This window comes from Melozone crissalis, unplaced genomic scaffold, assembly GCF_028551555.1.
Source record: "Melozone crissalis strain CALT ecotype California unplaced genomic scaffold, PUWL_Pcris_2 ptg000027l_1, whole genome shotgun sequence".
Classification (NCBI taxonomy): Eukaryota; Metazoa; Chordata; class Aves; order Passeriformes; family Passerellidae; genus Melozone; species Melozone crissalis.
The window spans coordinates 35,507,169-35,520,252 of NW_026535805.1; the positions used below are offsets into that span (position 1 = coordinate 35,507,169).

The window sequence follows — 13,084 nt, forward strand, 5'->3', positions numbered from 1 at the left end:
TTAAACTTGAAATGAGTACTAAGGAGGGCCAGGAGAAATAGACATGACTATCTGTGTGTTACTCTATTAAACAGAGTAATTTTGCCTATTTTACTTACTGCATCAGGTTAGGCTCCTTTTTTATGCACTTCACAAGAAGTCCAGCATTATGAAACCCTAGTTCAATGTGAGCCCTTTGAATATGTCTACAATATAAAAAAGATAAATTAATATCACTTTCTCAGCAAAGAACACATTAGAATATTAAAACAAATAGCAGCTGGTAGAAATATTTCCAAGGTCACTAGGCTTTTCAGACAAGTGCCTTAATGGCTGAGATATAAATTTATATCTTTTTCAGCTTAAATCTAAAGAGACCCATACCATATATAATTTCTTCAAAACCTCTTATTTCCAAGTGTGGTCTCATGAGCAGCTTAAGTAAAAGAGTAAAAGGACAGTGCAGCAAAACTTAAGCAGTCCTTTTTTTTTTTTTTCCAAAATTCAATGGAGATAATGTTCAAATACAAAAGTAAAGAGAGAAATCTTGAAAAATGTGAAATAAGAGAAAAGGCACCAAAATATTCAAGGTCTTAAGCACAGTTTAGCACCAGAGTCCCAAATTAGTGTACTCTGTACTGTCACCTTCCATTTTAGAAGATATGACAAATACAGAGACTGTTGCAAAAACAAATGTTAATTCATTTTAAAAGCCACCCAAATTAAACCCAGCTTAATTACAGCATAATGCCTGCATTATTGTGGGAAGTTCTACAGAGAAACATGACCAAATATTTAAGTCCATTTATTCCACTGGAAAAAAAAAAACACATTTCAACCTAGATATAACAGTAGAAAAATACACTGCAAGAATATGATGACTTTTTGCATTTTTAATGGTTTTAGCAAAATATAATACAATGATAGAAAGCAGCTCTGTGTCCAAACAAAATTATTTAAGAAACAACCCTTGCTTTTATGAATACCTGATTAGGGATTTCACTGATCCTTTTAATCCCAGTGTTAGAAGGACACAAAAATAAATTCTAGATGTGAAAGGTCTGGTTATCCTTATTAGCATTCAATTTTCTATGTTTGTTCCCCCTTGAGACCTCCACCTTACAGTAATGGCACTCAGTGTAAGGACTGCAAAATCCCTTTCCTCCCTAAATGTTAAGAAATCCTGTTGGGCAAGGAAAGGTCTCTTTCTCTCCGAGAGGAAGCATGCTGTAGAATCATGGAATCATTAAGGTTGGGAAAAACCTCTAAGATCACCAAGTCCAACTGTTAACCCAGCACTGCCATGGTTACCATAAGACCATGTACCCAAGTGCCACATCCACATGCCATTTGAACACTTCCAGAGCTGGTGATTCCACCACTTCCCCGGGCAACCTGTTCCAATGCCAGACCAACCTTTTGGTGAAGAAATTTTTTCTAATATCCAACCTAAACTTCCTCTGGAAAAACTGGAGGCCATTTCCTCTTATCACTTGTTACTTGGGGAAAGAGACCAACCCGCACCCCACCACAACCTCCTTTCAGGTTGTTGTAGAGAGTGATAAGGTCTCCCACAAGACTTCTTTTCTCCAGGCTAAACACCCAGCTCCCACAGCCATTCCTTGTAAGATTTGTGCTCTAACCCTTCACCAGCTCAGTTCCCCTTCTTTGGACTCACCCTTGTGCTTCAATATCTTTGTTGTAGTGAGGGGCCCAGAACTGATCACAGCCTCACCAGTGCTGAGTACAGGGGGACAATCCCTGCCCTGCTCCTGCTGGCCACACCATTGCTGATCCAGGCCAGGATGCCATCGGCCTTCTTGGCCATCTGGGCACAGCTGGCTCATGCTCAGCTGCTGCTGGCCAGCACTCCCAGGTCCTTTTCTGCCAGGGCACTTCCCAGCCACTCTTTCCCAGCCTGTAGCCCTGCCTGGGGCTGTTGTGACCCAAGGGCAGGACCCAGCACTGGGCCTTACTGAACCTCGTAGCACTGGCTCAGCCCACTGGTCCAGCCTGTCCAGATCCCCCTGCAGAGCCTTCCTGCCCTCCAGCAGATCAGCACTCTCACCTACCTTGGTGTCACCTGCAAACTGATTGAAGGTGCCCTGAATGCCCTAGTCCAGATCACTGATAAAGTTGTTAAACAGGACCGACCCCAGCACTCAGCCTACCACAAGTGACAGAGTGCCAGCTGGATGCAGCACCATTCACCACCTCTCTCTGGGCCCTGCCATCCAGCCAGCTTTTTACCCAGCAAACAACACCAGGCCAAACCCTGAGCTTCTCCAGGAGAATGCAGTGAGAAATGGTCAAAGGCTTTATTCAAGTCCAGGCAGACTATATTCACAGTCTCCTCTATTTGTTTTTATGACTCGCTTTGGTTATGATATTCATGTAACTACAATGACAATGCAAAAATGCATTACATGAAAGCTTCCTTCACTGTTCCAAATTTAGAGTGTAGTGGATTGCTTCTCATAGCTACCAAGTCAAACAATAAAAGTTTTTTGTTGGACCTTCGCAGTTTCTTTTGTTTTACAGTACATTAAAAAATGAGCTAGAATAACTGCACATTGAAAAGACAGTCTCAATTTGGTCTAGTTTTTCATACTTGCAGCAAACTACTTTAGAAACCACCTTCTGAAACACATCCACCCTCAGAATTGTTCCTTCCCACTCCCTACAGCTCCTTCTGGCTCCTGCTGTCACACAGCAGGCTAAACAGGCAGAAATAGCTTTTAAAAACCCTACTCAAAGCCTAAAGGGGAAACATTTACTGATTCTAAGACTTCAGGTTCCCTAGTCCTCCTGACAGGTTTGGTCAGATGCTTGGCTTTGCCCACTCCTCATCCCTCCTCTAGGGCTCCTCTCAAGTGCTATTTGCAGCTCCCTCTGCCCAAAAGGCAACCTGACCAACACTAAAAGCTCTCACAGTCCTTCATTTCATTGGCCTTGATGTGGTTGTGTTTAACAATATTGAGTTCAAATATTCATTAAGAAACCAGGCTTCTTTTTTCTTCAGTTTTATACTGATTTTATAACCTTCCTCATATTAAAAGATAAAATTAGTCTCTGTTTAGACCAAAAGTAAAATCAAATATAGGGAGCATGCTTCATTTTACAGCTGAAATTTTTCTTTCATATCTGGTTGATGATTCAGAAGGTCATCATTATTCCAGGGTTACTCACTTCTGCTGAAATTCTAGCTTCTGGAATACCTGTATAATCAATGATATGACACACAGGCAAAACACGTCTTACACACAATAAAGTTGCCAGTGTAGGAGAATTAAGAGATTAAGAGGAAGTTAAACTGCACTATCATTCCACAGAGAAAAGTGGTCCCATTCAGGACAGAGCCAAGTAGACTAGTAGGTGTAATATTAAGAAAGGTAGGTGAAATGTTAATAAATTACTATTTAATATTTAATAAACTTTTAGTATTTAATAATTAATATTAAGAAATTGATATTGAGAAATATTAAGTAGGATAAATATTAAGAAATATAATTGGTCTCTGGTTGGATAAACACAGAGCCTTTTGTAAGCCAATTAAGATCTAGTTAATTGCAAGTAAACTTTTTGATCTTTATTCTCCTTCTGATCTTTTTAAATTTCAGAATTAACAGGAAATACTAGTTACAAGCCTAAAATACTGTTCTGTTGAAGCAAAGGGAGACGACCCATCCTTGTTGATCAGCATCAAACTGATTTATTGATCTCACTTACACACTTTTATAGTGGTGTTAATTAAGCTCATGCATATTGCAAAATCTGAGCTCATCATAGGTCACAGATTACACATTAACCCCTCCTTTTGTTTTCAATACCTGTGGTTTGTTATTGAATCCAAGATTTATTTTCTCACCCTGTTATGAAAGTTCTCAAGGCCTCCATGTTATTGAAGACAGGCTGGAGAACTTAGCTGTTTACAGAAACAGGCTGTGAGAATTTGCTCCTCACAGCTGCCTTTTAAGCCATTTCTGAGCAAAATTCTCCAACACTGTTCCACTTATTTCCTGCCTTTTTTCTCTTTTGCCGTCCCATGTCACCCCTCTAGCTTTGGTACCTCAGGAGCAGAACCCAGGAAATGGTGAGAGATCGTTTGCTCCGTGTGTGTACCTCCCTACTGACAGTGTATGAGCTGTGCCAACACTGCAGAAACGTGCACCACTCTCTTATCTGCAAGGGAGATCTTCAGAGCTGCAAGGGTGCCCATGGCTCTGCACATCCTGCCATTTACAGCTGGGGCCATCTTTTCTGTAATAGAAAAGTGAACAGCTGCACAGCTCTGACAGTCAGCTCCTTCAGTCTGTAGTCACCCAGAAATGTGGCTGTTTCTTTCCTGAGGGGCTAGTTATGTGGCCAATCAGTGATCTGTCAGTTTTGGTGTTAGACGGGTTTGCTTTGGTGTGTTCAAGCACATTCCTGCATTGGTATTATGAGTCTTAAGACTTCTTCCAGGAACCTTACACTTCTTGTTACTAACACCTAGAATTGCTCAAGCACAAAAAGATAAAAGCTAGCAGTAATGCTCTAAAATTTTCTAAAACTTCAAAATTTTTTTCGCCAGGCAGCAATTTTATAGTCTGTTTCTAGTCTTAATCTTCCTTTTAGTGCTAAGCAATCAGAACTGAGAAAATTACTTTTTCTGTCTATATGAAAAATAAAATCTCTAATATTCAAAGACAATGAGAAGGGGTTGCCCCTCATATTAAAACTTAATTGGTAGTAGTTTTTTGTTTGGTTAGGGAATGTACTGAATTTTACCATTACACATCTGTAAACCAATAAGGCCACTCATATGGGGGCCAAGGAGGGAAAAACTTTCTGTATATCTCACTTCCATGCATTATGAGCAGCACTGTACAGACAAAGATGCAGAAATCCCCAGTGCAGACTGAAGTACAGTAAGATTGAATGTTGTATGGTCTTCCACACAGTATGATGCATGTGATTTGAGGAACAGGTACCCTACAATCACATGCATTTTGTGTTATGAGGAAATAAAGAGGAAAAAATTAATAAATCTTACTTCTTATCAACAATGAATTCTTTTCATTTACACTCACTAAGATCTATTTAACTTAATATGGAGCAACTTCTAAAGCAAGCTCATGGTGTGGAGATACACAGACCTACCAGTAACATCTGACAGCAAGAGCACATTTCAGACTCACCATTTTAATGTGGCACGGCTGTGTACCTACGCCTAAAGAGAAAACACCGGATACCTAAACAGCTATGAAATTTCTGAGCTAAAAGTATTCCAAAATCTCCAACAGTGAATATCTTTTTAGAAGGACACTTTGAAGCTGAATATTCATCTCCAGCTGAAAGCATATCTGATGGTCCAAAGCACAGTAAGTCTCTGACCTACCACTGCCCAGGCTGCAACAATTTTTTTAAGCAGCTTAAAATATTGGCAAGAGCTCCCCTTACTGGTCTGCTTTCAAACTATCAGCTCTTCAGTCCTGAAAATCTTTTATTTGAAACAAAGATGGGTAAAACATTACTTATATTCCACATTTCGGAAAAAAAAACACCCAAAACCCAAACAAAAACCCAGGCGTACATCAAATTTATATCAGATATCCTATTGTTTACATTTCTGATTAGCTGCTAGGTCATAAACCCATAGATAATGACTTAGTGTAGGAAGAAATTGTTCTTCCATCACTGTGAACCTTATTTTGAATCCTTGATTTTGTACAGCACATACAGGCCTTGCTACAGCCTAAATTACAGAACAAACATCCAATTCTAACGTACTGAGTAATGCACTCATTTCACAGTAACCACCACCAGCTTCAATGGGATCATTTGTGGGATAGTCAAGGAGTCAGCGTGGAAATTTGGAACTACAAAAAAAATCTATTATGAAAGCTTACTGCTTTCTTCAATGGCCTATTGTTTGAATTTAAGAGCAAAACATACCTCTCAGACTGTGCTGGTTTATATTATTAAAGAGTGCTTGAAATACATATATAGATATAGATATGTATGTATACCCATTCATGTATGATTTTTAGTGCCCTGTATTTGTAAATTCAGCCTAGGGGCTGACTGAACTTTTATGGTGAAGATGCCAACTAAGAAAGGTTAAATATAAGTAATTTTAATGACATCATGAAATACCATTCTCTTTCATTCATAGCAAACAATCTTGTTTACTTCAGCTCACAGTAAACAATCCTGTTAATGCATAAAATACACATTCTCTGAGTTGTTCTCACACACATGAGGTGGCCCTGCAGAGCTGAGTGAGAAAAAAAACTGTAAAATCTGTTGTTATGGCACATTAGGAAAAAAAAAGAGAGAATCAGAGGATATGCTTTTGAATGCACCCTATAAACCTGGAAAGACTGTAAAGCAGGATTTCTTAATGTATAACAGCACTTGGAGAAGGTTTAGAACAGCACATCAGACAGCATCTAGCTCTCATCACTAAGTACCAAAAGCCAAAAATCTGAAATAACCCCCCCCACCAAGTCCTCCAATTATCATTATAAGTTCATTAAACAAATAAACAAACCCACTATTATTCAAATGGATTCAGATGCCTGCTTTATTTGGTGAAACACAGGCAGTTTAGCTACAGAATCAAATCCATTCTCTGGTAAAATGGTAGAATTTCCTAAAGCATTCTCTATTTTCTTTCTTGAGGACACATCCATTCTCTCTAGTGATTGTTGGTCATTTCCTCCTTTACTCTACTGGACAATTATTCTTCCTGGGCTAGCTGTCGTACCAGAGAGAAGGAAGAGGGACTCAGGCATTGGTCACAAGTGCACCAAGTCATTACAACCCCTATCTATACTGACCAACCAGGGTCATACTCATTGTGCTGCCAACCCCTCTGCTAAAACAACCTCCTCTCCAGAATTAGCTTATCCCACAATTTATAAGACTAAATATGTGACAGCATTTAGACTTATTTGCTTTTTACACAACTTTGTTTGAAGGTCATTAATAAACAATTTTTTTAAAAAAATCTGAGGTTTCAAACAAAAAAAACCCAAAATGCCCAACAGTACAATCTTCAATAAAAATGAAATGTTATTGCTTTATTTCACTAGGAAGCTGCACTTCCAGTTTCCATCCCACTCTTCCCACATAACATGTTGTTTGAGTTGTTCAAATTCTCTTACCTTGCTTTAGAGATCTGTCTCATCCTTCTGTCAAATACAACTCTTTAGCTTCTGCATGTGTTAACAAAAGAATTTATGAGCATGTTCAAGTTACAGTAACTACACAGGAACAACTGTTTACATCACAAAATGCTAACAAGTGAACATGCAATCTTATTTAGATTCAAGTATAAATAAGTAGCAAGTAATAAAGGAAGTTCAAGTAAGTGTCTTTTATGTAATTGTACTACCATGCTCTTCTTCCAGTACACAAAATACTTTCAACTCAAACTGAGAGATAAAAGTGAGTAGTGAAAGCCCTTCAAGATAAAATTTGGTGCTTTACAAGCAGCAACAAGTCTCTCACTCAAACTTTAGTTTTGCTGCTCAAGCAGGACCTGAGAACACTAATTCTTTGATAGACACTAGTAAAGAAGTGAACATACTAGTTATGGATACAAACATTAAATTAACATACAATATTCCAAATACAGTGAGAGCTGACTTTCTCACCCTATCAACTCTTTCATCAAAGCATGGATATATTTAAACAGATCTCCTACAGCTTTTATTCTCAAATGTTTCCAGACCTTAAAAAAAATGTATCTTTAACACAGTGTTTCATTCCAAGCTGTACTCACCAGTAATATTTCGCACTTGAATGAAAGCACAAACATTTAAAATCTGTAAGTGTAAATACTGATTATCTCAAAATGTATAAATATTTTTAACATTAGTGTCTACTCTTCTCCCATTAGGGCAAATATTTTTGTTGTTGTTGAAGCATGAAAGTTCTAGGACTACATGCATGTAAAAACAATCAAAACCTTTCAGAGGTCCAAGTTTATTCAAATCACAAAAATCCTTGCTTGGGTTTTTTGTTTATTTGCTTTTTAAAATCATACACATACTAAATTTCTAAAAGTTTCCTCATTGGATTTCCTTCACCATAGCACCTGATTCAAGATTCTTTTTTCTCTAGGAACTACAGTGAACTCAGCTCCTTAGACTACATATGATGATACCAACTTACATCTTTACATCTTTTGTTTATTCTTCCAGCACAGAATTGCTTATGCCTTGTTTAGGTACAGGAAGGATCAAAAGTATTGACAGGTTTAGAAGTTAAAAGTCCATTAACTTGTTTGCTCAAAAAACCCAAATTGTGAGCAGAGAGTACAAGAATGCATGCCCAACAGTTTAGTTTATACAGTTTGGAACTTCTATCCCCCTGTATTGCACAAGCCATTTATCAATTGTAAATATAAGCTAAAATACAGGGAATACAGCAGCAAAGCTGTACAGTTCACCAAGAGAAAAAGACAAGAACTGCAAGACGTTTATTACAGACTGAAAAGGAAAGTCACAATAGAAATGGAGCACTAGACATGTGAAATACAGAGAAGCTTAACACGTGGAATTCCAAACCTGACTTTTCAAGTGCTGTCATTTGAAGAGAGTGATGGATGATTTACCTTTCAGCAGAATCAGGATGGAAAACAAACTAGGATTCCAAAAAAAGGAAACAGACACTTCTAAATAAATTGTACTAAGCTATAATGACATGTAAAACTACTGATTATTTCTCCATTAAATGAGCACCCAATAATATTCCAAAAAATAACAATTATGAGGTCAATGTTTGATCTGTCTCTTGAGATAAATCTCAAGAAATAAGGTAAGAAACCATAAACCATTTATAAATAAGATTTAAACTTCTTATTTCAGGTAAAGACATGTAGCTGGTTCTTAATCTACATGACTGGGGAAGGACCCACTTGTGAAAGAATTTGGACCCAAAGTCATTGTTCTATACAGTCAGAGAAAAGGGAAAGTACCAGAAATGTCATTAAGTTATATTTTACAGGGCTATTTGCTCATCCACATGAGCCTGAACATACACAATTCTACAGAACTTTCTTTGGACAGCTTTTTGATTAAAAACATCTAGTGAAACTTTCTCATGAAGATTCCTTCTTCCTGAGGAAAAAAATGCAAACCAAAAACCAATCTGAACAAAAAACAAGGACAAACCTACCAATTAATTTGATATCTACTGGACATGAGAAAACAAGCAGTAGTGGGAGTGTCAGTAAGGAAAACTGTTCCTTATAAAAGCCTTTCTCTTTACTCTTGTTCTTTTTTTCAAAGACAAAAAGGTGCCATCTATCTAATGTACATGAGCAGGTCTCAAAACCAAGCCACTGTCTGAGCTAACATTACAAATACAGTGTAAAAAAACCCCAAACAACGAAACCATGACACTCCAAAGCTTTTTTTCTTTACAGCAAAAGGTAATATGGGAAAAAGAACTAAGCTAAAAGAAACCCCAAAATCATACCCAAAAATCCAAACCCAGCTTTCTTGTTTGTTAGGTACAGCATGGGAGTCTGATCACATAAATTACTGTGACTATCAGCTTCAGTGAAAAAATACAATCATATCTATAGGACTGGTCTCCCATTTCTGTTACCCCTTTAATTTATGATGATCTAGGGCAATAGATTTTGTTGTCCCAATCACCCCATATCCCTCCTTCCCCTCCAAACCCCTTCCACTTCTCCCCAAACTCAGAACAACTCAGACAGCACAGCCTTGGTAAAAGCTGGCAAGGCGGATGGGGCATCATGGTTTTTACATTTGTAACATGTTCTAACAAAAAAACCCCAACACTCCCAACCCCAAACAACACAACAAAGCACTCAGACCAACTCTCATCCTGCTGTATAAAACCAAGTTAGAGCAGTACCTGGCCATGGCTCCAGTTTAGAGATGTCCCATCAAGCACAGATCCAACAGACATTCTTTACTTTCTACCAGTCACGCTGTAATCAGATTCAGTCACACACAGGAACACGACAGGTCAGCAGGCCTCACAGAGCATTCCAACACACAAAAACTACTCTACTTTTTGGGTCAGATCATCTTGCAAGACAAAAACCTAAATGAAAATCAGAGCATGCATCAAAAATTCTCAAGGGAACTCCTCAAGTGTATAATTTTAAGTCTTTTAATAAAGATACCACATTCTTTCAAAATGAGAAACAAAATCCAATTCCAGACTATTTTGTCTATGAAAATGATGCATTTTCTATAGTAACCACTTCTACGTAGAACTTACATGCCACAGTGTTATCTATTAAAACAGGAACAACTCAAACTATTGAAATTCACTGTTTCAAAACTTGCAGTAATCTCATTTCTCTGGTTTTTCTCACTTCTGAGTAATAGGAAACGAGTTCTGGTCCATTAGCTCGCCCACTCTCTCCTGGAGGAAGTTGACCAACTCAGCTAACACAAAGACATGAGTTTCATCCAGGTCTTGTATGATGAACTTCTTTCCCAAAGCATTTGACTCATCCAAGTAGAGCAGAAACTGCTTCATTGCAGGGTCACTGTAGAGACAAACACACATCAGACCCCAACTCACAGGTACAGCTGCAAACAGAAGAAACCCCATTCAAAGATATTCCCAAAGGGTTTTGAAAAAGTGGAAATAATTTTCACAGCTTAAATACAGTTTGTTTAGTAAAAGTCGTCTCTTTCCAAGTAGTTTTGGTTACTATAGAGACAAAAATAAAATGGTAATAAAGTCTAATGAGTAGAACCAATCTCTGCTTTATTAACAGAGATGATTTTGTTTGCTGCTGCTAAGGCAGCTTCAAAAAATTCAAAAACACTCAAACCAAAACTAAAACTCAAAAGTCCAACCCTTAATAAGGCAAGACTGAACTTATATTTCTGATTTCAGCAATAGCCTCATAAAAACGTTTCCTTAAAGCATAAGGATAACCAGAAGAGAGGAGAACACAGATCTCACACAAGGAGTAGAGCACAGACAAAGAATGCTCACATAAGAATTATACATTTCTCACACTCTAACTGAACAGTCACAATGTCACCTTCTAAACAAAAATTTAAATGTTTGGAAGAAAACATTTTGGAAGTATGGGACTGCTTTTGTGCAGATATAGATTGCAAACATATTAAGAGATCAAGTGTACACATCATATAATGCTATTGAACAACCCCACAAATCTTGAGTGATGCTTCCTTTAATTTTGGAGGTAGCCAGGGGCCCGAGTCTGAGTCCAGAAGTGAGATTATATGAAAACAGGTACATTGCACCTACACCAAAAGCTGACATTTACCAGCTCCAAGCACATTCCTTTGGAATATGATCTACAAACAAATGTTTGCCTTGCATTGAATTCAATCTAGAGCTGATTAAAAAAAACAAAACAGGAAAGGAGAAATGAAAGATTACCTTGCCTCCCTCAAGAATCAGTAGAGAAATACTTTGTTCATAAACAACAACAGCAAGAAACTCTGTTTGCAAGCAATACCAAGAACAAGAGACAGCATCTAACATTTTCAAGGAAAAATTGCCAGGATAACTGGATCACTTGTACTAGGATAAGTCATACCTGTCAAGCCTATAGATAACTAACATACATAGCTAAAATTTTAACTGGTGTACCTTTCAGAAAATGTTAGGGGGAGAATATTAGGGGACCACGAGACATGGTAGAATACAGCTTTGAAGCATAATTTCTCATAGTTTAAGCTCATTTTAAGTATTTTACATCCTTTTCTCTACTATACTTAATTATAATAATCTGCAGACCGTTATATATTTTGAAAAAACCTGGATTTTTATAAGAATGTGATTGCTAACTTCTTCACCATCCTATTTTTTACCCCATATTCATATGCAGTTTTCTTTTCTTAAAGAGGTTAGACATAAGTGGAAAACAGTTGCTTGAATAGAAAAATGGGAGTTTGGCATTAAGATTTTCTACAATTGCCTTCTCCTTCTTCCCCCAAAGGCTGCACTTTTCTCTGCTTGTTCAGTACCACCCTTCCCACAATAATTCCTTTTGTCTGGGCTCTTCAGTTACTTCCAGGTCTAAAGACACAGAGTCTTTGACACAAGGAGAGGCAGGAAAGGCTGTTACTCACCACTCAACCAGAACACCTTTCAGAACATTCACCATTTTCCCGGCTCCCTCACGAACGCTGAAGAGTTGGCAAGAGCAGCCCCTGCTCTGGATCACACTGTGAAAACAGAGTTCATTCTTTAGAATTTTCAGATGTTTAATAAAGGATAAAAGAGGACAAATTTCCAGTGCTGGGGTGCTTTTGGCAAACGGCCAAAGAGCACAGAGGTAGCCTAAAATCAAGTTCTCAATATATGGTCACATTGCTGGGGTTACATGCATATCCATTACTTTATACATTAGTCAAATGTTCCTTTGAGATTTTGATGTTTCTCATGCTTGGTTTTAACCTTTGACTTGACTTGCAGGACATTCTGCAGATTAGACCCATATATTTTATTTCTTCCTGTAGTTCTATCCTGTTGTTTCACACTTCTGATAGCAAAGAATCGATAAATCCTCCCCAGATTGTTATGCTCTGTTTTCTGTCACTGTCATCACTTGCAGAAGCCAGTCCACAAATGTAAGACACAACATAATTGCTTTACACCATTCTCTGAGTTATCTACATAGAAGGATTTTAGTCTCTATTTTAACAGTTTGCTAAAGCTTACGATATAGCATATTTATCACACTATTCATATTCATATGAACTATACAGTGCAAACACAAACTGACAGGTTATAGTATACAAAAGCAGTTAAACTAAGTATAAATTGTACCGTATCAAACTACCTGTGATGCAAAAAACTAATCTATAAACGCGAAAGTCAGTGTTATATTATCACCTATAACAGCACTGGACCACACGAAACCTGAAAGCGCAACACCCCCCAAACACATAAATCCAAACAAACAACGCCTCGGTTAAACTCAAAGACTCCTTACGACAACGCTACCCCCCAGAGGAGCTGCTGGTACATCCTGCCCGCCTTGGGCAGAGGTCCCCGGGGGCTCCGGTCCGCCGCACATACAGGGCTGCCCCGGGACCCGCTCCCTCACCTCCGCCGCACACAGACAGTTTCCCGGGACCCG

General features: G+C 38.2%; 1 protein-coding gene across 1 annotated transcript in view; it reads right to left on the bottom strand.

Annotated features, from left to right (window-relative positions):
• Nucleotides 1-10,103: 10,103 nt before the first annotated feature.
• GTF2H5 (general transcription factor IIH subunit 5) overlaps nt 10,104-13,084 on the bottom strand; it is a 31,738-nt gene continuing 28,757 nt past the window's right edge. The window contains exons 2-4 of the mRNA XM_054280646.1: nt 13,052-13,076; nt 12,072-12,167; nt 10,104-10,504 (exon numbers count right to left, since the gene is read on the bottom strand). Coding sequence (XP_054136621.1) covers nt 10,324-10,504; nt 12,072-12,106 — 216 coding nt within the window. The 5' untranslated portion in view covers nt 12,107-12,167; nt 13,052-13,076 and the 3' untranslated portion in view covers nt 10,104-10,323. The remainder of the gene's footprint in view (nt 10,505-12,071; nt 12,168-13,051; nt 13,077-13,084) is intronic.